This window comes from Lissotriton vulgaris, chromosome 9 (assembly GCF_964263255.1).
Source record: "Lissotriton vulgaris chromosome 9, aLisVul1.2, whole genome shotgun sequence".
Taxonomy (NCBI): domain Eukaryota; kingdom Metazoa; phylum Chordata; class Amphibia; order Caudata; family Salamandridae; genus Lissotriton; species Lissotriton vulgaris.
In genome coordinates this window covers 397,512,443-397,539,339 of record NC_141697.1, presented here as the reverse complement: position 1 = coordinate 397,539,339, position 26,897 = coordinate 397,512,443, and the positions used below count along the sequence as shown (strand labels likewise).

At 41.4% G+C, this 26,897-nt stretch overlaps 1 protein-coding gene across 2 annotated transcripts in view; it reads left to right on the top strand.

The window, feature by feature from the left end:
• Positions 1–26,897, top strand: part of WARS1 (tryptophanyl-tRNA synthetase 1) — a 141,257-nt gene that overhangs the window by 99,910 nt on the left and 14,450 nt on the right. For both annotated transcript variants that reach the window (XM_086937813.1, XM_086937812.1), the window contains exon 7: positions 8,431–8,531. In XM_086937813.1, coding sequence (XP_086793939.1) covers positions 8,431–8,531 — 101 coding nt within the window. The remainder of the gene's footprint in view (positions 1–8,430; positions 8,532–26,897) is intronic.

Genomic DNA, 26,897 nt, shown 5'->3' with positions numbered 1-26,897 from the left:
GAAGCGTCTCACCTCCGCAGTCCCAGCAATCCAGGCGGGCGATTCCCGCTAATAGAATAAGCCCCTGTGGTCCCGGGCAAAATGCAGGGCTCCTCTCGGTCTCAGGAGCTCACAGGCATGACATCACCGCCCAAGTGCCCGGGTCCCCAGCTGCGTGAGCTCCGATCCCTCAGCAACCGCGGCTCCAATGTCCGCCGCCCGCCCGCATCAGAGCGTCCTTAGGTTATCGGGTCCGCCTGCCAGCGCGGGCCTCACCAGGCGCCTCAGTCCAGCGCTCTATAAATGCGCCCTCCGCTCGCCGCAGGCGCCGCAGCCCCAGGTCTGTCCGTCGTGCGCCAGCTCTCAGGACAGCAAGCGGGAGGGGGAAGGGGGGAGGGCGCGAGGAGTCACAGGAACCACAATTCGGGGGGGGGACAACGCTCCAGCCCCTCACTCGGACCCGAAAGTGTCCGCAGGCGCCTCTCTGCACCCACGCTCCACACGGCAGCCACCAGGTCCCCAGCTACAAACGCCCACAGTCCTCGGTCCACTCCGGACCCTCACACCGCCATCTTGCCTTTGTGCCCGGCTGGGCACCTCCGTGCCACGGATCACCGTCTCCGCTCGGCTCCCGAGGCACCGCCAGCAGCCAAACTCTCAGCCCCGGGCAGTATTCACCCTACGAGGCGAATTTTATGCGGCCAGATGTCCCGCAGGCTGCAATCACAGGATAAATTGCGGGACTCGGCGCGGAGCTACACGCTCACACGGCCATCCCGGTCGGCGCCAAACCACGCCCCCCCTACTAAACCCACGTGTCTTGCGATCTACAATATGTGCAGTTACCATGAAGCACCACACCTTTCATGGAGCTGCTGTCACTTATTTTTGCCCTTTTTATGCCTATACACCCCCTGACAGATTTTTATCACATTGTTGGAGGCAAGCTGCAAAGTAAATGTATTTAAAACTGGAAAGAAAAACTACTTCAAATAAATCATTCTGAGATTTGTAATACTTTCAAAACTCACACAAGTATGCAGTTCTTCGTTTGACATTAGAGCGCATTACTGCATTTTGTACCAGAGTAAAAGGACCGTAATACATACCCTAATTGATGACTATCAGTGCCCTTGTCTTTTGACTGCCCTCTCTTGTGATCAGAGACTATGATAAATCTACATTCTCCCAACCACAGTGAATTCCGGTGCCTCTCATTTTTAGGCTGAAATCATAATCCGTTTAGGGAAATAAGTTACATGAAGCCTCAATTTACATTCCTCGCAGGCTCCTGTTTTAATCTGCATTGTAGTTAGAACACCTTATTAAGTACTGAATCTCCATTCCGTACTCGCCATCAGTGGTCTTGCAATAACTGGGGCACAATGAACACACATTGCTTTGCTAAGTTACATATTATTAGACATTCCAGAGTTCGCTGTAGAAGTCTATTGAATTTTGGGTCTGAAGAAGATTTTTCTGTTTTATAGATCATGTTTAGGGTCCTTCAAGGAAGAGTAGTTTGTATGTACAAGCAAGTATTGCAGTTTTCGTTTCAGCAGACAATAGGACCCACTATATCTCCCGGTAGGGTAGACATCTGGGAGATGACCCTGAGGCATAGGGTTCTACTTTGTCACAATTTGTGTAGTGAGAGACAGGAACTCAGCTTGTTCCTGTATAGAGTACACTAGTAATTACACTGGACATGTATGTCACTAAAGTTTGATCCCTAGAAGATATGGAGAGCAGGAGCTTTAATTCAAATGTACCTCCTTGAAGTAAATAGGGAGAGGATGTGACCTAACGGCTAAAGTGGGCAACCTCGAAGCTGGGAAACCGAGTTCGAGTCTCGGCAGGGAAGCTCAACCTCCTGTGATTCTGGGCTGATCACTTAATCTCCTTGCCTAACCAAAAATGAATGTGTCCGTCTGTAACTCAACTGGTGCTCATGTAAAGCGCTCTGATACCTTCCGATCGAGCACAGTATAAAACTTCCAAAACAAATATATACCTTGTGGTCTCTATGCTCGCTTGGATGGGCAAGAAGTCAACCTACTCTAGAATGCAAACTAATTTCTCATTAATGCACCGAAAAGGATGCCTTTTCTCCAGCTTAATGTGCCACAAAGTTATTTAGAAGTCCATTCATTTTAGCACTCTGATGGGATGGGATTGGATTTTTAGTATCAAAATACCCTGTTTATGGTGATTATGTGCATGTTTGTTGCTTACCCTCAAAGCCACCTGGAATCTAGCTTTTGTGGTTTGAATACTTTAGCTTTTAGTCATTTCCCATTGCCTAATCTGACCTCCTTTGTCGCGTTGATAGTTTTGCGCTGCTAGAAATCCTCCTCTCGCGAAAGAGGAAGAATTATTCACTGCTTTCTATGCTGAACATTGGCATTTGATACCCTTAGAACATGCTTTTCAACATGCATACATGCTTGCCTATAATGCTGAGGTGGTCCATTAAGCAAAGAATAATTCTGCCTTTTAAGTGTTTCTCATGTTCTTAGCATTGAATATAAGACCTCTCAATTGGGCATTTGTCATGTCCTGCAAGGCATGCATAAACGTCTACACTAATGCATCCTTTACAGTAAGTTAGACCTTAATAACAACCCTAGAAAAGAACATGAGCTTTTCAAATTTAGTGTTTGAGAGCTAAAGATCTCTATGAAAGTTATGTCTTGCAGCAAATGCCCTACTTGTTGGAATCTAAATCTTGTTTGGCCATGTTGATCATACCTCCATTCAAACAAATATTACACTTTTAAAATGGAAAACAGACGCTGTTGTAGCCATATCCACAGCCACTTGAGTAGGACCACACTTAGGTGTTTTTGCTTCAGAACTCCAAGCATTTTTGAAGGAGCCTCATTACTTGAATGATCTACATAGCAATGTGCTGCCAAGCAGATCGTACAACAGGGTATACAATTACATAATCCACCGGTGTTAGAAGAAATGTGATGGTTCTACAATTTAAACAACTGACATAAAGCCCACAACTCAAATGCTATGACTCCAACAACTGCAGAACTTGTTTCATGGAACCTCAAGAACATTGTACTACATCCTCAAAACATGAAGCACCGGAATAGGAAGGCATTAACCCGGAAGTACCCAGCAGCAAAAAAAAAATTGTTCGGCTGTGTTTTCTCATGAATTGTTATTAGGTTACCCTAAATGAATTTTAGACACATAGGCGCTAAAGCAAGTGTTCTAAAAGTTCTACTGTTACAATAATCATAATAACAACATGCTTTCACTTCCGACTTTTGTAAGCGCTGGTGACCAGTCATACTGAACGTGTTAGAGTGTTGAAAGTAAAGAAATAAATGAATGAGTATAATACATTTTGTTACACCGATTCGTTCCTGAATGCTGCAAAGTGCGTGCTTTGTAATATTAAGATTGCATCACATGCTGTGCACTCCTCTGCTATTTAGGGATGGGTTCTGAACATTGCAACTTGTTTTATTTAGTTATTTTTTTCTGAATTCCTAATATCTAGAGTCAGGCATGCCTCTATAATGTGTGATAACGTTCCTGAAACCCACGAAACTAAGTGACACAGACTTCTTAGATTATTTTTTTTCCACCATTGCGTCTGTAGTTCGTCATTTCAAATCCATCAAAATAATGTGCATTAACAACAAAGTCTCATCACTGAAGACTAGAAATTCTATGCCAGGTCATAAAAAATCCCCACCAGGGAGGATCAGCAGTGGTATAGAAAACACGCCGTTTAAATTGTGCCCATCCTGTAACACTTGATCCCTTAGATGATCATGTTTACTTTGTACACAACTATAAAGCATGCCGAAGGTTTTAGTTTGAAAAGATTGTTCGGAGGAGTTTGATGGAGGCACCAAAAATGGTGGGAAGAAGTTGTGCGCTCATTTGTCAATGGTAGATGGTGTGTACAAGATGTATCTGAGCTTGTCATGTTTTGAACCCTAAGGTTCCAAATCTGAACTACCCTAAAAAACTTACAGAAACCTTTAATGCTCAGGACATTATCTTGACCACGGTTAGCTACGAATCAAGCTATTTACATGTATTCTTCAGCAGAAGCAAATGTTATAAATGTGTAGGTTGCACCAATAGTAATCCGGAGGACAGACTTTGAAAACAGTTTTGAGTCCGCCTCAAAAAAAGAAAATATTTAGGGTCAAAGATCGATCTCAAAAAGAGAAACGACTACCAGACTATGTTCACAACAAATCTGTTCGGAGACTAGATACGCTAAAGGTTGAAAATAACCATGAGCCCAGACACGTTGAAGAAAGCAATGCTGATTCGTTGGCACATGAAGCCCCTACTGGAGGCTCAAGCTGACTCCCTTTCCACAAGGTCTACTCCAAAAATAGAGGAAGTTAACAACTTTTTTAAAGAAAATTAAAAGTAATCCTATTCAGAAGAAAAATAAAAAATATTTACACCAAGTCCATAGTGTCCTTTTCATCAGTCCCCCAAACACTGATTCAAAGGAGGAGGAAGCCAATCAGGAATGTGCAACCAGAAGATCAAGAGCATAGTGATGTGTGGAACAGATATCCGATGGAGTCTATGGATGATGAGCCATTGGAATCACATTCCTAAAGGCTTCACCTCCAGGTGACTCTCCGGTATGCTTTGGCATTTCTACAGTGCTTTCCTAACTGGTGAGCAGTGACGGTCTGTACATTATGTTTTTGGAGGAGGGTTGGATGAGTGGAGTGGTGGGGATGGAGATATAAGGTTGAGTATATCAAGTTGGGATTTATATCTTTGAATTACATATTTACATGGTTTATATTTACATTTTTAGTCACAGGGAGATAGGGTAATTTGCCCCTAATCACTGGATTTGAGCGTAGCGAGAAGGCCAGCCTTCATACCCAGATTCCAAACTTGGTGCTGAGCCTCTATACCTGTTCAATTCAGATGGCAGCCTTCCATCATATTGTTGCAGGACAAGTGGAAGAAGAGGAAGGCAATTTATTAATAAAAGCGATATCTGTGAAAGAAAAATATCTTCCCATGTTAAGGAGCAGTCTTAAAACCAACTGGCATAAACGTTAAAACTAAGTATGCTACTCCTAAGGTTGAGCGAAAGTTCATAGCAGCGTCTCAGGACTCACTTTAATTATTTATTTAGGAGATTTGTATTGTGCTACGTGTAGGCTTTCCATTACTTCAGTGCGCAAAAAGCAATAGAAATAATTCCCAGAATTCTGCAGAAATCGCTTTGTAGGGGAAGATCGCGAACATTTATATTCATGGTTATTTCCTCCATAATACATGTATATTGCACAAGAGCATTCAATCTGGACAGGGTATGGCCAACATCCTGACAAGCAGATTAAGAGCTGGAATGCAGCAAACAAGAGAGTAGCATTGGCTGTTGTGATTGATAGTGCACTGCCAATCCACAAGCATTCTTAAGTTGGGGTGTTAAACATAATTTATAGGAGATGGGGGATATTCTGCAGTACGTTCCTGCTCCACACAAAAAGGGCTCATAAACTTGTACAGTAACCAGCACTCTCCAGTGTGTCCCTCCACTAATGTTCGTGTCTAGTATCTAAAGAGTACTTGTGGTGACCTACGACCTTGTCTCTCTGGTGCATTTCGGGCGGGGGCATTTTACACCTAGTTGTACCAGAGACTCTTGGTATAATCCACCACAGTTCGCATTCAGCCTATGCCTAGTAGTCACTTTCTTCTTTTTCCAGCAGGACTGCATGGACGCTGTATACCATGGCTGGCTTTATACAATGCAGATGTGGACTGCCTGAGATCATCCAGCATAATTGACTTTGTTCTTCCTTTGCCTCCGCTCTATCTCTTTACACCTTGGGGGATTTAAAAGCTAACTACAGTGATTCCCTGTATCCATTGCGTACCATGGAATGCTCCTCTTTCATTCATGGGTGGCCCCATAGAGACCGTTCTAGTCCGCTGTAACCAGTTAAGTCACTAGTAAAGTAATGAAAAACCATGTGCTGTGGGTCTTACTTTTCTTACTCCCACTACACGCTTAGATACAGTGATCTAAGACAAGATAGTAGTGCCATTCTGGTCAATCATGCAGGATGCCACAGCACTTACTATATAAGCCACCCAGCAATATCAACACTCTTCCAACCATGTGCTCTCCCTCTGTGTTCCAAGCTACCATCTGCTAATGCACTTTGGCCCGTTGTCACTGGTATAAGGCACTATATAAAGTCAAGTACAATACAGCACATTTATTTTGTTCTTTCCCAGGCATCAGGGCAGTCTCACTGAAGAAATATGTTAGTCTGAATGAGTTGAGAGCTCTGGGCTAGTATATCTGACATTAGTTGTTTCCCAAGGTTTTTGGACCTGTAATCCTCCTAATAACCATTTGTATATTTTGTAACATTCCTCCTAATCAGTTGTATGCTTTGTAATCCTCCTAACAACCATTTGAAGATGTTGTAATCTTCCTCCTAATCAATTGTATGCATTGTAATTCTCTTAACCATTTGTATGTTTTGCAATCTTCCTCCTAATCAGTTGCATGCTTTGTAATCCTCCTAACAATCATTTGAAGATGTTATCTTCCTCCTAATCAATTGTATGCTTTGTAATTCTCTTAACCATTTGTATATTTTGTAATCTGCCTCCTAATCAGTTGTTTGCTTTCTAATCCTCCTAACAACCATTTGAAGATGTTGTAATCTTCCTCCTAATCAATTGTATGCTTTGTAATTCTCCTAACCATTTGTATGTTTTGTAATCTTCCTCCTAATCAGTTGCATGATTTGTAATCCTCATAACAACCATTTGTATATTTTGTAATCTTCCTCTTAATCAGTTGTATGTTTTGTAATCCTTCTAACAACCATTTGTATATTTTGTAATCTGCTTCCTAATCAGTTGTAAGCTTTGTAATCCTCCTAACAACCATTTGAAGATGTTGTAATCTTCCTCTTAATCAGTTGTATGCTTTGTAATCCTCCTAACAACCATTTGAAGATGTTGTAATCTTCCTCTTAATCAGTTGTATGCTTTGTAATCCTCCTAACAACCATTTGTATATTTTGTAATCTGCTTCCTAATCAGTTGTATGCTTTCTAATCCTCCTAACAACCATTTGAAGATGTTGTAATCTTCCTCCTAATCAATTGTATGCTTTGTAATTCTCTTAACCATTTGTATGTTTTGTAATCTTCCTCCTAATCAGTTGCATGATTTGTAATCCTCATAACCATTTGTATATTTTGTAATCTTCCTCTTAATCAGTTGTATGTTTTGTAATCCTTCTAACAACCATTTGTATATTTTGTAATCTGCTTCCTAATCAGTTGTAAGCTTTGTAATCCTCCTAACAACCATTTGAAGATGTTGTAATCTTCCTCTTAATCAGTTGCATGCTTTGTAATCCTCATAACAACAATTTGTATATTTGGTAATCTGCCTCCTAATCAGTTGTATGCTTTGCAATCCTCCTAACAACCATTTGTATATTTTGTAATTTGCCTCCTAATCAGTTGTATGCTTTGTAATCCTAGCAACCATTTGAAGATGTTGTAATCTTCCTCCTAATCAATTGTATGCTTTGTAATTCTCTTATCCAGTTGTATGTTTTGTAATCTTCCTCCTAATCAGTTGCATGATTTGTAATCCTCATAACAACCATTTGTATATTTTGTAATCTTCCTCTTAATCAGTTGTATGCTTTGTCATCTTCTACAGGATCATTTGTAAATCTTGTAATCTGCCACTGAATTGTAAATCTTGTAATCTGCCACTGAATCATTTGTATATTTTGTACCCTGCTGGATCGGGTCTTGCATTTCCACTTTCAACTTTTTGCCAGTGCTTATTATATAACAACTACTACCCTGGATGCAGTTTTGGAAAAAACAATTTCGTTAGTGTACATTTCAGCAGCAGGCACATGGAGCTCTGCTTGTTTTCATACAGAGCCAGTGCTCCCTTTTCCGAATGTTGATTTGAGTCTTGAAATACACTAATGTTTAACATGTACTAATGCAGTTTGCTTGGTAATCTGTTCCCAAAAGTGACAAATGTGAAGGGGCCATAGTAAGGAAAGGCAGGGTACCAATTTAGGAGCTTGAGTCTTTCACCATACCAGGTCTGGAAAGTAACTAATATATTGTATATTCAGAGCTGAGCAATGAAGTGATCACTATGGGTGAACTTCCTGGTGAAGATGTGGACAAGCAAAGACTCTCCATACCACTTTTAAATTGAAGCAAGCCATTATGCACCTTCCTTCTTACACAAGATACCAATGAGTATAAACGTTTAGGACTTTATGCAAGAAACATTTACAGAATTGCTTTTTGATGGTTCCCTTATTCTAACCATCCTTCTCTTTTATCCCTACTAATCATGTTTTAGTGATCACTTGCTTAGTGATACTCATATCTTGTTTTAATATTGAACATGTGTTTTTAATTCTAGAATGAGTGCTGATTTCTATCGCAATGTGGTTAAAGTTCAGAAACATGTCACTTATAACCAGGTGAAGGGGATATTTGGCTTTACAGACAGTGACTGCATTGGTAAGTTTTGTGTACTTGAAAGGGTGATTTATTTGAAATAAAACATTTGTATCGCAACCAGCACATTATGACAATCTTCCAAAAAGGCATTTGTGAATATCATTAAGATCCCTTATAATTTGGGGGAGTGGATAGGGATTTGTTTTTGCAGCACTTCGTTCTTGGGCCAAAATCCTTAATTTTCCCTGTGTTCCAGGCACAGCTTTTCCCATTAGCATGTAAGCGAATGCTGCTGATCTTGCTAATTTGCTTTGCTATTGGTGTTCCCAGATGATGAGTGGAAAATAATGGTTTCCTTAGTGGCTCCTCCTTTGCACAGACTTGGGATCCTGGCTGCCCGTAGAATGCAAGAGTCGCCCAGCCCATTAAGGACTTCAGCCTGGTGGCTTACTCATTTATGGCTTCATAGCACATATAGATTTACTTATTCTACCCAAGCACCCCACTTTAGTCCACCCACATCCCCAATACTAGTTCACAGATGAGCAATGGCTTTGTCTCCGGAGGCAGCTCAGCCTTAAGAGCTTTAAGTGATCAAAAAGATAACTGTAATACAGACGGCTCGGTTGGGAGCATGTATGCTTGGGAGCATGTGTGCTTCTTGAAGTGACGCCCTCTTGTTTTGACATATGTCAGAGACTGGATAAGGTACAGAAACAAGATGGGCTGTCTAAGAACTGGCTAGGACAGACAAGGACATTTTGGGCCCTGCTAGATCTAATTAAAGCTCCCTTCTTTAAACTCTTAGCAGTTACCCTTTAGATGTGTAGTGTTCTCTTCCTATTACACCCCAATTGACACCTTTTCCTCTCATTTATATTTTGTACAAATACTTGATCACTCTCACTCTTGGATACCAAATCATCTGCACTAGGAGAAAGGAAAAGTCTAAAACGAAATTTGTTGAAAAGCATACGCTGTAACATAAAATAAATTGATGCTAATAATAATAAAGTAATTACAGATAATGGAGGAGCTAACTCAAAATCCTTATGCCTTTGTACACTTCTCAATAGTGAACTGCTGCAGAAAGCCTCCTTCCCCTTTCCTTTGCACTAGGATCACTGGACACAAACTACACTACTCAATTGAGGACCAGTGCTCAAGTCTGCCTGGACGCTTTGCACTGTGCTGGATTCTTTTCCTTTCTATTGCCATTGCAGAGTGTGAATAGGAGGCGCAATAACTGATCCTTTAGCTCTACAGTCATTGCTGATGTTAACATTGGGATGTGGCTGTCTGTGGCCGCCTAATATGACATTCACAGTAAATTGCTATCCAGTAGAATTGCAGTGCAGAACTGCCTGCCAGAGCAGGGTATTTTCTTTATTCTGTTAATAGATAATAGAGCTAATCGAGTGAGCATCAAAGTAATTCTGCACATTAGACTAGTTTACACTTTCTGAATAGGGAAACCTGCTTTCCATATGAGCTAGGATGAGTCCACCTGCAAATACTTAACTCTTTTTCCATTTGGTCTTCAAACCCTACAGAAAGTTCAGATGGTGCACTGAAGAAAAACTTGACGGGGAAGTGGTGGTATCCAATCTTCTCATAATGACATGGACACCTTTACAAGATCAAATCAGGGCTAAAGGATGCTAATATCGGGTAGCAGTGCTTTTGGGCCTGTTCAATAGCATCAGTAGCTCCTGGTGGAGTTAAGACAAAAATTTAAAATCTTCACTATAAACAAGATTTAAGTGCTCAGAACATCTTCAGAACTGTGCCTCATATTACATCTCCTTTAGGGTCCAAAGATCCCTCCATGATGCTGCCCCAGTGAAACAAAACTGAAATAGACTAATGGTGTAGACCGCTCCCTACTCCTGGAATATTCTTTGTCCCTTTCCAAGAACTTAATAACCACTCGCTCTGTAGGATGCTCCGTAAAACAAATCCAGTTCACGCACATCTTTGAAAGCCAACCATCGGCAATGTATTGAACCTCATGGTGAAGACCTAATATAGGAGGCTGTTTTGTAGACTTCTGACTAAATCCATTGTATTTATGCTGAATTTGCTTAATTCAGTGTTTTGCAGCAATCAGTAAATGACTATGAATCCAGCTCTTGAGAGGAAAACATGTGTAGCTTACTCTATCTCACCAGAGTCCAGCTAATCCATATCTGTTTGTTATGGGGGTTTTTTATGCGGAAAGGTGCATTGAAGAGGCCACTTTGAGGATGCCCTATCCAAAATAATTAAAGTTATCTGGCCAACAAATTGAGAAATTATAGATGCAGGTTGTGCAAAAACCTTAATGTATCTTCTCCTAAATCAAGCCGCCAGTGTGTTTTTAATATCTCGCTGATGCCTGGGTTCACCTCCAGCACTTGTCTTTAATATGGGATCCTGCTGCATATGACATGTTGGTGATAGACGATTGTTATGAATCAGTAAACCTATGCGATTTGTAGGTTTTGTTTAAAGTTACACTTTTTCTTTCTGTGTTTACTAACTCTGCGGGAGGACACATAGCTTACTTTGCCTAACACTAATGAAAACACTAAATTGAACACTCATCTACTGATTGTCAACTACTGACTCATGCCATCTGACAGGAAGAACAACTCAATCCCACTTCATACAAATTGTGACCCTATCACTGGCCAGTCCAGCACATATTGATCTCTTACTTACTCTGCAACTAATACAAATTACTTATATTGCAGTTCAAAATAGTCATGAATCGCTTGCTGTCTGTATTTGATTGAAATCAACAGGAAATTGTTGTTGCCTATTGTATACAATATTAAAAAGTGTTTGTTAGATACTGCCAAGACATTCTTGCCACTTGAATGTACTATGTATGTTCAAAACTCAAAACATAGCTATTACCAATCAAAAGAGCATAGTTATTGGTCTTATAGTCAATAAAAAATATATATCTGCACGATCTGACAGAACAATTTTTGCATTACCTTGTACACTAATAATATATTTGCTGTGTAGTAGACAATTAAGTTCACATTCCTTAACGAGCATCTTTGAGGTATGGCTCTTGAGACGAGGAGTTTCAGTGAAAGACCGTTCTGAACAGCGCCATTTTCTTGACTTGTTCTCATAGGTATTAATAATTGACACTGGCCGGAGGCGTGGCTTGCGCGCCGCTACGAGATGGCGGATCGCGCTTGAGCTCGGGGACAACAGTGGCTGTCTGGACGATTTTGGGATCCTGTTTGATGCCGTTTTTCAGTCCCGAACTCGGCATAATGAATCGGAATGTGCCGTGAACGCTTTGATATACGCTACAACAGCTGAAGAAGGCAAGACCTGACCTTTTCTTCGTCTGGAAGCCTCGCTACTAGAATTTTTGCTAGCGGCCGCCATTTTGTTTTTGCGGTGGCGACGCTCGTGTTTTCTGTCACAAGAGCAATGCAATACAGCGCAACTCTTATTTGAAGATGACACAAGGTGATATTTAATATTTTTTTTTATACTGTTGGTCCTTTGGAAGTGTTTCACTGATTGCAGGCGCAGATATAAGCTTTCTGACATGTGGATTTCTGACTGACATCTTTCACCTCCCTCTGCTGTCTAATTATGGTACATTACCTCACCTGAGGTGTTTGCGCTGTGTAACCTGCTCTAGAGGTTGCTTGACAATTGCAAGATACTGTTTTTTTTGCGCTCTTGTGGTAGCTTACATGGCTTTTTCTTTTGCCTCAACTGTTCATGTCCGCCATTTTGTGCTCTAATGTCACGGCCATAGTCTGAGCTTATTGATCATACAGTGTTTACTATAAGTGAGACTTGGTGAGGTGTCATTTGTGTCACTTTTGGCCTATTTTTGTTTTGTCCTTCTACGCATTCCTATTCTGGTGCTTTTTTGGAGCGTTTACTGGGACCTGCTCCTATGGCGGACAACATGGGGCCTTCTCCCAATAATAAAGATCTAAAGGGACTCTAAAAAGATCTAAACAGCAGTCCCCCACTCCTGAGTCCTCTCAGAAAGATACTAATACCACTTTGGATGCTATTTTGGCGCGTCTAAATGTTGTACACAATATTGCGCAATCTACCAAGACTAATACCGATTTACTGCAAGTTGAGGTGGCAGCTATCAGGAGTGACTTTAAAGCCTTAACTGTCAGGGTTACAAATGCAGAATCCCGTATCAGTGTGGTGGAGGATAATACACACCAATACTCGAGAGCTTTTCAACAGATGGAACGTTGGATGGCGGCTTTGCGAAGAGACTTTACAGAGCAAGACGATCGTAATCGGAGGAGTAATCTACGTATTTTTGGTCCTCCTGAAGATGTGGAACAATCAGCCTCCTCAATGATTGATTTTCTATCCAAATGGCTTCCTTCTACCTTACAAATTTCCTTTCAGAGAAACTTTGAAATTGAGAAAACTCATTGAGTTCCTACGTTTAAACCCAAATCTTCAACATATCAGAGGGCGGTAATTTTTAAACCGCTGCGTCATCGGCATTCGGTACAAATTTTGGCTCATATGAGGAAGGTTAAATCGGTGACTTGGGAAGGACATCGGATTACTATATCACAGGATTTTGCTAGAGACACTGTAATTCGAAGGAAAGGATTTCTCAATCTGCGAAAACGTCTTTTGTACATGAACATCCCCTTTTCCTTTGCTGGTCCTTCCAAGTTTCGTATCACTTTTTAAGGGTCGATATCGTATTTTTGATGAACCTTCTGATCTTTCTTCCTTTTTAGGTTTTGACTGGCGATGCGCACGTAGTGCGCATGCGCCAAAAAACCTTATGATTTGTGTGTGGGGTCGGGTATACGCCCCCTCCTCCCATTGGCTAGCTCCATAAAAGGAGGCTAGCCATTGGGAGAGGGCTCTGTCCGTCAATCTCGGACCAGATTCGGGGGCGTTCCCGAGAATTTTTGGCTTTTGGCGACGTCAGCCGAAAGCCTGTTCTCGGGAACGCCCCCGAATCTGGTCCGGGATTGAGGGCACCCGCCTTCCTGACTATTTCAGCGTCGTGAAATAAAATAATAAAGCTACTACGAGACTGTTCCTTTAGGTGTAGGCAATGAAGGTGTGCTCCAGTGGCTGTTGTCGTGAACTCATTTTCCTTGAGCCGACTGGAGCTGGGTTTTCATTCTAAGTCTTACAATCGAAGGTATAGTTTAACTCCTCTATAGAAAAATATTTTTTTCTATTTGAGTTTCTGTAACCGGCAATTTGCCCGCTCCAGACGGACGCCGACGCCTAGAAGGGCTGCAGACCTTTGCATGCCGTGAGAAAAATACTTCAAGCTATGTCACAAGACAAATGGCCTCTTTCTGTGTCACTGCTCAAGGACGGCCTCATTTGAGTCACGAGGCCTGCCATTCACGTTTGTACGGATCTTTCCATCCCACGTAGCAGTACTATGTCGATAGGAATCCTTCATGGGGGTGGTGTGTGTGAGGGGGGAGGGCGGGGGCTGGAAGCGCTGCTTGCCAGAGGTTTCAACCTCAGCCGCTGACCTTGAGCTGTGTCTTTTCTTCCTGGGCCTCGGCTACACGGGACCAGTAACATGCAGAGACCCTGGGGCTGCCCCGGAGCAAGCACGGGAGCCCTTTTCATGGACTGGGAAGGAGGGGACGATATATATATATATATATATATATATACACAACCCTTATTACTTATAATGTGATTATTATTTACACATCTGTGTACATAGGCTGGCGTCATACCATCATATATGTGCTGGGGTCTGGCACAAGCGAGCTGCACTGCCTCGCAAAGCGTCAAGATATTATTTGCTTTAAACTTTTTTTGGCCGCGCTGGGATTGGCCCAGCCGGCCGAGCCTCCGCCGTGTCATCGGGAGGAGGAGGAGTGGAGAGCAGGAAGCAGCCTGCGTCGGCCGCGCTGGGATTGGCCCAGCCGGCCGAGCCTCCGCTGCGTCATCACTAGAGCTGCTTCCTCTGCTCTGACGCGGACACGGGCAGTCAGGTAAGTTTTCTTATTAACCCCCCGCGCGAGTCTCCCCCCCCCCCCCCCCCCCCCCCCCCCCCCCAACGCACCCCCAAGTCCCGTCGTCTCCCTCCCCCCAAGTCCCGTCCCGTCCCCCCCCCCCCGCGAGTCCCCCACCCCGCCACGAGTCGTAAGGATCGGACTGACTTAGGATGATTTCTAGGTGCACGCGACAGCAGACGTTCGAATGCCAGGTTATGGTAACTATAACGTAATGAGACTGATGCAACAATGACATCATTGACCAGGCTTTATATGATTTTTAATATAATGCGATGTTTCTTTGATTTCTATGATGCTCCTTTTGGTATGTCCACAGCATGAGCTATGAAAGCAGCGTGGGCGGTCTTTGCATGCCCTCATGGTATTATTGTAAAGCGCTATATTTATCTTTGCTTACTTCCTCTCACAGCATATTATTTTGTACGTATTTTCGACTATAGGTAATCTCTCGGTTTGAGCTGTCAGCTGTTTGCTTTCTTCACGCTCATTTGCTGCACATTTTTTTTAAATGATGGGAGGATGTTATTAAGGTTCGAGTCAAGCGGAAGGTTGTGTTAAGACATGGGAATTCAAACGACAAGCACAATTAAAGTGAATGCACTAAAAAAATAACCTCATGCTTCAAACGTAATTCTGCTGTCGCTTCCTTTATTTGACTTTATGAACCCAGCTTTAGTTTCTACATTTCCAGTGGCTAGTGCTGCATTTGGCAGTGACTCTACCCTTCTGCATGTACATTACCTATATTGCTTTTTGCTAAATATGTGCTATTACCACTAAGGGGCAATTACAACACTGTGAGTAAACGAAAATTCAATGTAAGTGCAGCCCTACTGGCTGGCACGTTACAGGCTGGCACTGCTTCCTCCCCGTAGATCTAATCCAAGGAGTATCACTATCGTATTCCCAGCTCTCCCATGCAGCTATTCATTGCAGTATTCAGAAGATAGATGTGTGCACTCGCTATACGCAATGACACATCCATTCCCAGTTTCCTCATTAGCACAGGTCAGTCTGAGCTACTTCCATCTAGTGTTATTGTTAAGAAAGGCCACATCATGATATTTATTTACGTTCCCTCCTCTGTCCACAGTACTTGCAGTTTATTATCCCGTTTCTGGGTCTCACACAACTGCAAACTGCTGTTAACTCGGAATTCCTCACATTTTCTGCCTCTGACTTTACAGTTTCACTGGGGGAATTACTCGGGTTTCAATGACCCTAAATTGCCACGAAATTAACGTGTCCTCCAGACAAAGACAGCGCGAGGAAATTAGGCTCAAAGGCCCAGCAGGTGAGGAATGTTACACAGTTAGGTGATGTCTTGTTTTGTAGCCGTGGTTAAATAAACACAAGTGGGTGAAAATGGTAAACGTTAAATCACAGTGCCTGCCAAGGGCCTGTCCCACCAGCATCCGCCTCCTTCCCCTAGTTACGACTATTACATTGAAACAATTTTCGTTAATGGAAATCTTGAGAATTCTCGTGTTTTTAAAGTATTCTATTGTGCAAAGGTTTTCACGGGCATAGATCACACGATGTTTGCCTATTGTTTTAATCTCAACATTGCGCTACTTGTATGTTGACAATACCTTCTGTGTTTTTGGGCAAACAAAAGGGCAACAGGGAAATCTTTCTCCGGCATATAGATTCCGAATATTTTTGTGCCAGTGGATTCTGTGGCACTGAATAACCAGTGAGGCTTGACATCCAGTTAAAACCATATATTTGTAATGAATAGCAGTTCGGTTCATTTGTAATGTACATAATTACAATTCAATATGAATTGCATTTTGCAGCGTGAACAATTGGTTCTACTATTGATCAATCATATTATCACGTGAACAATTGGTTCTACTATTGGTCAATCATATTATCACCTCAGAGTGAGAGTCTGCCTGTTGTTGTTTTATAGCCAAAACTATACGCTGATCATTACAATAGTCATGTAGTGAAGTGAAATATTTTACCGGCACTACAATGCGGTATAGTGCAGAATGCAATATCATATTTCCAAAGGAGTATTAGCTTTGATGGTTCTATACAACAAATAACACACACCTTATAAAGAAAGCCATCTCCAGATGTTGCCCATGAAATTAGCACAATTGTTTCAAAATCCATCCACTTGGTGAACAAGTTTAGTATTTTGTTATGTTCCTAAATGTTTTCATTTCATTTTCTTCACCGTGAGAGAAAGGAGATAATGCATGATTAGAAAAATTTAGAGAGAATATGTTACTTTATTACAAAGAAATACAAGCCGTGTGTGCTTTACTACATCCACAGAACAAAAATAATGCCCACAGGTTACCCATAGTCCAGGTTTTAACTTTTTGTTCTTCTGTAGCCGTCCAATTCCTTATGCTCAAAAAAGAAGTTTGGTTACATATGACCACATTCCCTCTATGGCTTTATTATATTCTATTGTTAGAAGTGCATGGAATGTCTGCCTGAACAGTGCATATATTTTTCATGATTAGAATATTTTTTGTGGTCTTGGATTTGTTAAAGATGAAGTGATGGGGTGTTGAGGTGGTGGTTTCCCAATGCTTGCATGAGCCAGAAATTCACAAACACCTGCCCTCGTACTAAAAGCATGACCGTGGCGTTTAATCAAGAGGCTATGATTGTTATGTTTCATTATTGGCAAGTTGTTATATTTTTGTAGTGGTGATTTTCATTACAATCCTGGGGCTTGATCTGCAAAAAGCAGGAGCAAAATCAGATTTCAAAAAACCTAATGCTTTAGATTTTTGTTTTGGTCAGCCCTGTTTGGTGCTAAAATGTGGAAATGATTAACATAAATAATGATACGTTCAAAACGTAGGAAACAAAAATAGGCCAGTGGGATGGTACACACCATAACAGTACATACATAAAACAGTATCTTGTGACCCTGTTTTCGTTCCTCTGTTGCCTGCTTGTTCTCTGTTGCCTGCTTCTGACCCTGTTTTCGTGCCTCTGTTGCCTGCTTGTGACCCTGTTTTCGTGCCTCTGTTGCCTGCTTGTGACTCTGTTGCCTGCTTGTGACCCTGTTTTCGTGCCTCTGTTGCCTGCTTGTGACCCTGTTTTCGTGCCTCTGTTGCCTGCTTGTGACCCTGTTTACGTGCCTCTGTTGCCTGCAATGTGTGGGGGCTCGCAGTGTGTGTGGGGGCTCGCAGTGTGTGTGGGGGGGGCTCGCAGTGTGTGGGGGCTCTGTGTGGCTGTGTGTGTGGGGGGGCTCTGTGTGGCTGTGTGTGGGGGGCTCTGTGTGGGTGTGTGTGTGTGGGGGGCTCTGTGTGTGTGTGTGGGGGGGCTCTGTGTGGGTGTTTGTGTGTGGCGTTTGCGAGAGATTAAGCTATTGGCATTGTAAATGACAATGCCATTTATTTATGTTAAACAAAAACATAAATAAAAATAATGTCAAGAGCAATGCCAATAGCTCTAACTTTAACAAAGGCAAAACCATTGCATTGTAAATGCTTGTTAGATAACCAATCTGAATCACAGATGGATTCTCCTCCTGCTCCTGGTCCTTCTTCTCCTGCTCCTGGTTCTTCTGGAACTTGATTCTCTTTGTGTTTCTTTCTTTACTTGGATTCTTACATATTTCTGTCTGACATATGTCGCTGTTTCAGTGCTACATGTTAATTTTGGCTCATCCCACTTTTTCAGGTGTCTTGCTTTTCGTATTTCTATCATCATGGTTACCTGTGCTTTTTTAGTAGCCTATTGGTTTCTTTGTTCTCCTTTTTGTTTTGGTCTCTTCTTCTTTGTATACTACTCCATCTGCGTTGGTTGCCCTTTTTGTGTCCTCAGTCATTTTCCTTCTACACTAGTGTTATTTTCTGACTGTTAAGTGTCATTATCTTTGACATTTGCTTCATGTGGTGTTCTTTTGTCTTCTTATAGTTTCTATGCTTATTGACAGGATTTTTCGCCTCTTCGTCTTCCCTTCGCTTAGTATTATCCCGCTTCGTATTATCTTGTTGTTTTTCCTTCCCTGCATTGTCTCTCACTCTATATGTAGTTATGTTTTTCGTTCCGTTTTTTCTGGCCTTATCGTTGATCCTTTGTTTACCAGTATGCTTCGGATATTTCATTTCACTTTCTATCTTTTTGTTTCCTTGCTATTAAGGTTATCTATTTAATCTCTCTTTATCCTTAGATAATGTATCTATCTATTTCTTATACACCATAATTATTCCTTCTTCGTTCTGATGTAATGATTATTGTACTATTTCTACTGCTATACTGCTTATATAGTATAGGTTTTATTCATGCTATCTTTGTATTATGAACACCGTTCACTTGATGGATTCCCTGTTCTACATGTCGGAAGTACTTCGTGTGTTGACAGTTTTTCTCTCTCTTCCGTTCATATGTTTCTTTTGGTTTTTTTTATGATTCCTTTCTCTTTGTCTCTATTGATCTTCTGTTTAATTCTATCTTTTTGTTTTATGATTAGGATATACGTTCGGTTTATACTCGGTTCATATATTTGAATGCTTTATTCTCTTTGGACGGTATGTTCTGTAACGCTATTTCTTGTTCGTTCTTATATCTGTTGCTTTTTTAATAGTACAACATCTATTCAAATTATTTACACACTATATATTTCTTTTTTTTTTTTTTTTGCTCTTGATGAATTTCTATTTATTGTTACTTCTGGTTCATATTTATTCATGATGATTTCTATTACAGTATTTATTAAGAATTAATTCTGCCTGTTGCTATGTTTGATAAATGCATTGACTGTTTATATTCTATGTATATAGTTCATTATTTTTTCTTCTCCTCATGATTTATATTGTTCGTTTCTGGCTCATAGTTTTGCATGATGTTTGTTTTCTTATAGTATTTCTTGAACATTAACTCTGCATATTTTGTACTTATGATCCATATACAGGGTATTTGTTTATTATTTTCATTTAGTTGTCTGTTTACTTTTTAGATCGCCTTATTATTATTGCTTGTTCATATATATTAATGATGTCTTTATTTTTCTATGTATTGCACCTTTGTATTGTACTAAATTTTGCATTGCTCTGCTTCTTTTATTGCCTTTTATGCCTATCACCTACTTTTCTGTCTATTATAGGGTTGTTAATTTTAATATTGTCTGTTTCCCGGCAGTCCGCTTTCTTCCCGCATCCATGTCCCCCCTGGTATGAGTTTGGTCCTCTTTAGACCTCCCCTGGTGGGTCTTCTTCCTTTGCTCTTTCTATTCTTTTCTGGTGCTTCTCTTTCTCCTTTTCTTTTCCTCTTCTCTTCATTCCCTTTCTTTCTCTTTTTCCTCCTGGATCCTCGTGTAGTGCTTTCTTCTTGTGTAGAGCTGTTGGTCTTTGGTAAGTGTTTTGTTTGACGTCTTACTCCCTCTACCATGCTTCTTGCTCGGTTTTTATTTCTATGTTAGTCTGTGTCTGGTTTGAATGTAGTCTCCCTTAATGTTACCAGATTAAACCATCTGGTTAAGAGGGCTAAGGTTCTTGATTATTGTAAATCTCTATCTTCGGATTTAGTGTTCTTACAAGAAACGAAGGTCTCCTATAAAGAAGCTTTGTTATTACGGAAAGAGTGGGTTCTTGATGTGATGTGTTCGGATGCCCTTGGCAAGAAGAATGGGGTCATAACACTTCTCTCTAAACAAGCATTGGAAATGCAATAGGTCTCACATTAGGAAAGTTTGAACTATTGGTCTTATAAATGACATTTATTTTATTTATGTGTTGTTTTTTTAAATTAATAGCTTTGTCATTTACAATGCCAATAGTTATAACTTTTGCAAATGTGACACCTATAGCATTTGTAATGCAACATGCAAGAGTGATAGAAAAGGAAGAGTGACGGCAAGCGAGAGAGACGACGATAGAAACAGAGAGGGGAGAAAGTGAAGGAAACGAAAGGAGAGGGAAGACTGAAGAAGGCAGACATTGAGGGAAGCAGGGAGCGAGATACAATGATGGGAGAGTGAATGAGAATAAAATACAGACGGTGCTCAATTTGTTAAAAAAAAAAAAAGGAGACATGGCTTGGAGGGAGAGAGAGGGAGGACGTGTTAGAAGGCTTATGATTGGAGCATTGTGAATGTAGCAACAAATTCACGGGCACCATTTAGAATTCAGATGTACTTATTAGTTGTGGTGCTCGCGCTTGTTCCACTGTTGAAACTGTTCTCTTTAAATTTGGCCGGTTCAGTAGTGCCAGGTTGGAGACAGCGAGGTTTAGCTAGTGCTGCAGATAATGTGAGTTAGTCACAGGTAGAATTACGACAGTATTTCGGACAGGTGTGAAAGGCTGGTTTCTGTATAGGAAGAAGGCAGGGAGGGAGAGCAGCTCTGAGTAGAGACCTGGGCGATGAGAGTGAGCCATGGTTTAATCCAGTAACGATCGTAAAAAAAAAAAAAGTCTTTGGAGAGGGGGGTGTGGGAGGAGAAGTAGCGGCAAATGGTGACCTGCAGCTTAGGAGGCATTCCATTGAGGTCTGGTACTGCGTGGGGTGCGGGGGAGGGGGAGCAGGCATCTAAACCCTGGACTGGCACAGACTTCTAGAATGTCTGATTCGGTTGTGACCACTGAAGAAACGTCGACAGCGTAGGGGTTCTGCAGGCCTCTAGGGCAGAAGGAAGTTGTTTACTTACCACCAGCGAGAGCCTGTATAATAAACGCGAAATATGCTGTAGTACAGAGCCTCTTCCAGTGGAAAGAAGTGTTGCACGATTGCCGCATATAATGTGCAATTTTGTCACCCTGCCAAATGACTTGGTCTTATAGGGTTGTATAGTTCCAGCGGTCCCATACTGATGTTTGAAACAAAGTGTACGGTCGGGAACCGGGAAAAGAAAGATTCCTGATTGTAACTAAACAGTAAAGCATGTGGAAGTGCTGTACTCGTGAAAAAAATGAAGATACAAAATATGTTACACTCATGAAAGAAATAGCGAAACATGATACACGAAGCATCAAGAGTAACGGTAGCATTAATGAGAGTAAACAAGGAAGTAGGCAATAACTTTTAAAACAAGTTAAAAGAAAAGGAGACACGGCCGGCCGTGAAACTGAAAGCACGGCCGGCCGGCCGTGAAAGCCTTTGATGCAGCAGGGGGCGGAGCGGGAAGAGCTGCTGGCGGCACCCAGCTGGGCAACAGATGGCTGGCGATTTGATGCTGTGCACGCGCATTTTAACTCATTGCACATGCACTTCATCAAATCGCCAGTTTGTTTAAAGTCTGTTTAAGCCCCTATAGTCTCGCTCCGCTCAATGTGCATGCGCATTGACAGGCGAGACCTAAAAATCTGGGTTGTCAGTCATTTCTGCTGAGCATGACTCTGAGGGACCTTGGTTGTTATCTCGATTGTCTAATGGTTCTGCTGATCTTTGTTTTGAACATTTATGCTCCAAATGGTGATGATCCTTCTTTTTGGCAAAAGATCATTAAACAATTAGCTCTTACTCCGCATAATGGTAATTTGATCGTTGGTGGTGACTTTAATTTACCACTTGATCCAGTGCTGGATAGAAATTCGGCTTTCTCTTTACGCCCTCCTAAATCTCATAAACAATTGTTAAATATGTGCTCTTCTGCAAATCTCCAATATATTTGGCGTCTCCATAACCCTACAGGTAGTGATTTTCCCTTCTTCCCCCCCCCTCATTCTAGTTTTCTCGTATTGACTATTTCCTAGTTCATTCGTCTTTAGTGCAGCACTCATCTTCTCCGTACATTCATCCTATTCTTATCTCTGATCAAGCGGCTGCTTCTTTTTCTCTCCTAAATCTCGCTCCTAAGCGAAAACTTTCCTCTTGGAGACTCAATACGGAAGTTCTTCATGACGTTGTTCAAGTTCAGAATATACAAAATGAGATTGAACATTTATTTTCTGATAATGAAGGCTCAGTTCTCCGGTGGTTTTATGGGACGCTTTTAAGTGTACACTCCGGGGACACATTATTAAAGTTATGGCGAAAAGAAATGCTGACATCAAAAGGGAACTGGCAAAGTTAGCAGATAGTATTAAACAGGAGCTTCTTTTTCGACGTACTAATGATAAACAATTGTTGCAATCCATTAAAAATTTGAAATATTCCTACAACACTATCGTTACCAAGAGAGCTCATATTGAGGTTCAGGCCCAGAAATCCAAACGGTTACTCATGAAGAATCGGGCTGGTAAGATTCTAGCCGCGACTTTGAAATTTCAGGAGTCTAGCTTTAAATCCTTTTAAATCTCTTCTATTACTGACGGATCTGGTATTAAAAAATTTCAGACTAAGGAAATTCTTGAGGTGTTTCGGGATTTTTATAGTTCTCTCTATACCCCCACTAATCAGTCGTCGTTTGAAGCTTGCCAGGAATTTTTTTAAACTATTCCTCTTCAGTCTGTATCTATAGCGGATGGAGAGAAATTGGGTGGCCCTATCACATCTACTGAAATTATGCATGCTATCAAGTCTACTCGGTCTGGTAAAGCACCTGGGCCGGATGGTTTTCCCATCATGTTTTACAAGACCTTTCTCCCTTCTATGGTTCCTCGTCTTAAAGCTGTTTTTGATGTGTTTATTCACGAGAGCGCGGTTTCAGGTACTGCGGCGGATGCTACTATTGTAGTAATTCCAAAAGACGGGAAAGATGTCTCAGACCCTAAAAACTTTCGCCCTATTTCCCTTCTTAATATGGAGGCTAAAATATTTGCTAAGATTCTTGCCAAGCAGTTAGAATCTTACATTCCTTCTTTAGTAAATTCATCTCAGACTGGGTTTGTGAAGGGTAGACTTGCTAGAGATAATATCCATACCTTCTGCCATATTCTAGGTACAGCTAAGCGGTCTACGCTTCCAGCTGCTGCTCTAGCCTTAGATGCCGAGAATGCTTTTGATAAGGTATCTTGGCCTTTTCTCCATGCTGTTCTTCTTGCACATAATCTTGATGACTCTTTTGTTAACATGGTTATGTCCTTATATGCCCAACCGAGAGCGAATATCCGTGTCAATGGGGCTACCTCTGAGTTTTTCAGTCTTCGTCAAGGTACCCGTCAAGGCTGTCCCTTATCCCCGCTTTTGTTTTTATTAACTGTTGATCCTCTTCTTAGACTAATCGATCTCCATCCGGATATCAAGGGGTTTACTTTTGGTCCGCATTGCATAAAAACAGCGGCTTACGCGGATAAGGTTCTTTTTTTTCCGGATGATATTGTTTCAGCTATTCCCGCGCTTACAGATATTATTGCTCGTTTTTCCAAGATCTCTGGCTATACGCTTAACAGAGACAAGACTGAGATGTTCCCCCTGAATGCTTATTGTTTCCCAGCGCATATGGGTACCGCTGGCTTTAAGTGGCAATCTAAACATCTCAAATATCTAGGGATTTGCTTTTGTGGTACTCTCTATGATACGGTGGCATATAATGAGGCGCAAACTCTACTCAAAGTTCGTCAACTTTTAGATACTTGGTCCCCTAAACATATCTCTTAGTGTGGTCGTATCGAAACTCTAAAAATGATGATTACTCCTATTATTAACTTTGTTTCTTCTATGCTTCCGGTGAAATTGTCTTCTTCCTTTTTTCGTGAGATTGACTCCATTACTTCTAAGTTTCTCTGGAGTGATAAGAGGACTAGAATTGCGTATAAGTCTTTGAGGAAACCTTATGAGTCGGGCGGTTGTAATTTTCCTGATTGGGAGCGATACCAGGTGGCTTTTTTAGCTTCCCAAGGTGCTTTGTGGTTTTCCTCGATTCCTGTTCACACGCCTTCTTGGGTGTTTATTGAGCAACATCTCTCATTTCCCTTACCACTTTCTTCCTTTTTAACCACATCCACTTTATCTATTCCTTTTTCCCGCTCAATTATCTTAGATACTATTGCAGCAGTTAAGTCTGTGGATAAGAAAGTGGCTACCCCGATTCATAAATCCAGGTGGTCTTCTTTATGGCGTAATCCTAGATTAAAATTTGTTATTGATCCCGCGTTGATCCCTTACTGGTCTTCTAAAGGAGTGACTTTAGTTCGTCATTTGTATGACTGCAATAATGATCCGTTGCCCTTTTCCTCTTTAGCTCAACAGTTCTCGCTCTCCAATTTGGACTTCTATACTTTTCTAAAAATTAAAGTAGCTCTTGCTAAAGTACGCCTGGAGCCCAATTCTCCTACTGTTATGTTATTTTCCTTGTGGCTTTGATCTGGTCATGTGGCTTCAAAAATTTATAAATTTCTGTCTTCTATGTAAATGTGTGTGTCTTGTAAAGTGCACTGCTACCTGGAGGCGTCCTGGCGCTATAGACCGCTGGGGAACCCGTCCTGGCTTTCCCTGTGAGATGTTCCCTTCTGGGTATCTCCAGGGTGAAACCAGGCATCCCCAGCGTTTGTGGGGGCCATTGTGGAGATGAGGCAAGCTGATGCCCAGAGTTGCCGAGTGTGATCCCTGGTTAGAGTAGGCACCGAGGCGAGAATTATCGAGTCCGCTGACCCTGGTTCACGACCCTGCCGCGTCGGGAATTGAACCCTGGTCCCGGGCCGTCCTCTGCTTCCGGGTCTGCCGCCTCTAACCAGTGAGCCACACCACTCCTACTTCATCTGCCTTACATACTGTTACCCAACAAAAATGGTTACATCATTTTGATAAGGATCTTACTGACCATATTTCGCCGGAAACCTGGCAGTTGATTGGGAAATTTTCTCTCCGTGATAAGATCGCCCCTTCTTTAACCCAATCTAAATTTTTTTCCCTCAACCTGCTCCATTGGACTCCTGTGCATTTGCATTCTCTAAACTTGAAGAATGATGATTTCTGTTGGAGCTGTGGTTTGGCTACTGGCGATTATCTGCATATGTTTTTTACCTGTTCTCTTTTACAACCCTTCTGGGATCTCATAAATAAACATCTTATATTATTTTTAATACTGATTTTCAGCTTTCCTTCCCTATGGTCCTATTAGGCCCATTAGCTTCCCGAGTGCCTTTGCCTTTGGATACCTTAGATTTGCAATTGCTTGATCTTTTATTGACAGTTGCTGTTAAGGTAATTCTTATGGAATGGAAGTCTTTTTTTTTCCGTATCATATCATACATGGTGGGCATGGGTTTCTTTTTTACGAAGCGCACACATTTCAGTGGATGTGGCTCATCTTACCCCTACTATCTCTAGTAATGTTTGGAAAGCTCTGGACGCTTATATGGATTCGGCCTCGAAGGGTTTGGTTGACCAGTATCCTTTTGTGTCATCTACTTGATTGATGTTTGTTATTTGTGAGGTGTGTGTTTGTAGTACTGCAGTGGATCCTTCCCTTCCCTTTCTCTTTTTCCTTCTTCTTGCTATCTTCTTTTCTACTTTCTTTCTTCTTTCTTCTTTTCCTTTTTCTCTCTTTTTACTTCTTCCATTCATATTAGTGATACCGTTTACGGATATTTTGGTTCACTGACATTTCCCTTATGGGTTTCTTATATTTTACCTTTATATTGTTTGCGGGAATTATTTGTAATTGATTCAATCATAAGTACTGTGCCTATGGATTTCGATTGTATCACTTTGTATTGTATTGAACTATTTCCTATACTTTAATAAACTTATTGAACAAAAAAAACAAAAAAAAATTGACACTGGCCAATGCATATCACAACACCTTAGGCTGGTCTTCTCAGTTAGGCTGTCCAGTGTCACTGGACCATCAGCCCTCATCATAGAATTGTTCTCATTCACTGCTCTTTTGTAACTCTTGTCTTTGTGGAAGAACCTGAATATTCCTTGAAACTTGCTGCAGCTGACCATTTGTTGAATGACTGGTCCACTGAGATACCACTGTTGGCTGCAAGTTGTGTGCTGTATATTTGAATCCAAATTAACACTTTAAAGGAATTGTATATTTATCTCTGCAGCACATAGACAAAACAAACTATGTAAATGGACTAGTAATCCTCTACCCACCACCATCCAATTGTAAGAGAACATCTGACTGTATCCATGTTAATGTTGCTGTCCTTGTGTGGAATAATAGCAGAGACTGCACTCCGCTGTGTCCGTTTCTCATAAACGAACAGTCTGGCACTTTAAATATTCTAAACAGTCTTGTCTTGTACCATATAAAAACAATGGTTAACCAGGGTTTGACAAATCCACTCACCCATTTGCATTTGCGAGGTAAATTTAATGAGGTCGAGCTATTTTTAGGTCCTACTCGCCCTTTCTGGCGAGTAGGAAAACATACTAACTTTTGTCCGCCGTCTTTGAAAACGGAGCAAATGTGACAAGATAACAAGTTTTAAAGGCCTTTTTATTGCTCACACAGCAAATGAGCAATAATGATGCCGTCATGTAGGTTACTGTTAGGTCGAGAAGATTTTTCATGGCACTAGACCTGCAGGACTAGTACCATTTTTCAGATTTTTCGAGCCCTGGTTCACCTAATAAAACATACTTTTAACGAGGAACAAAAACAAA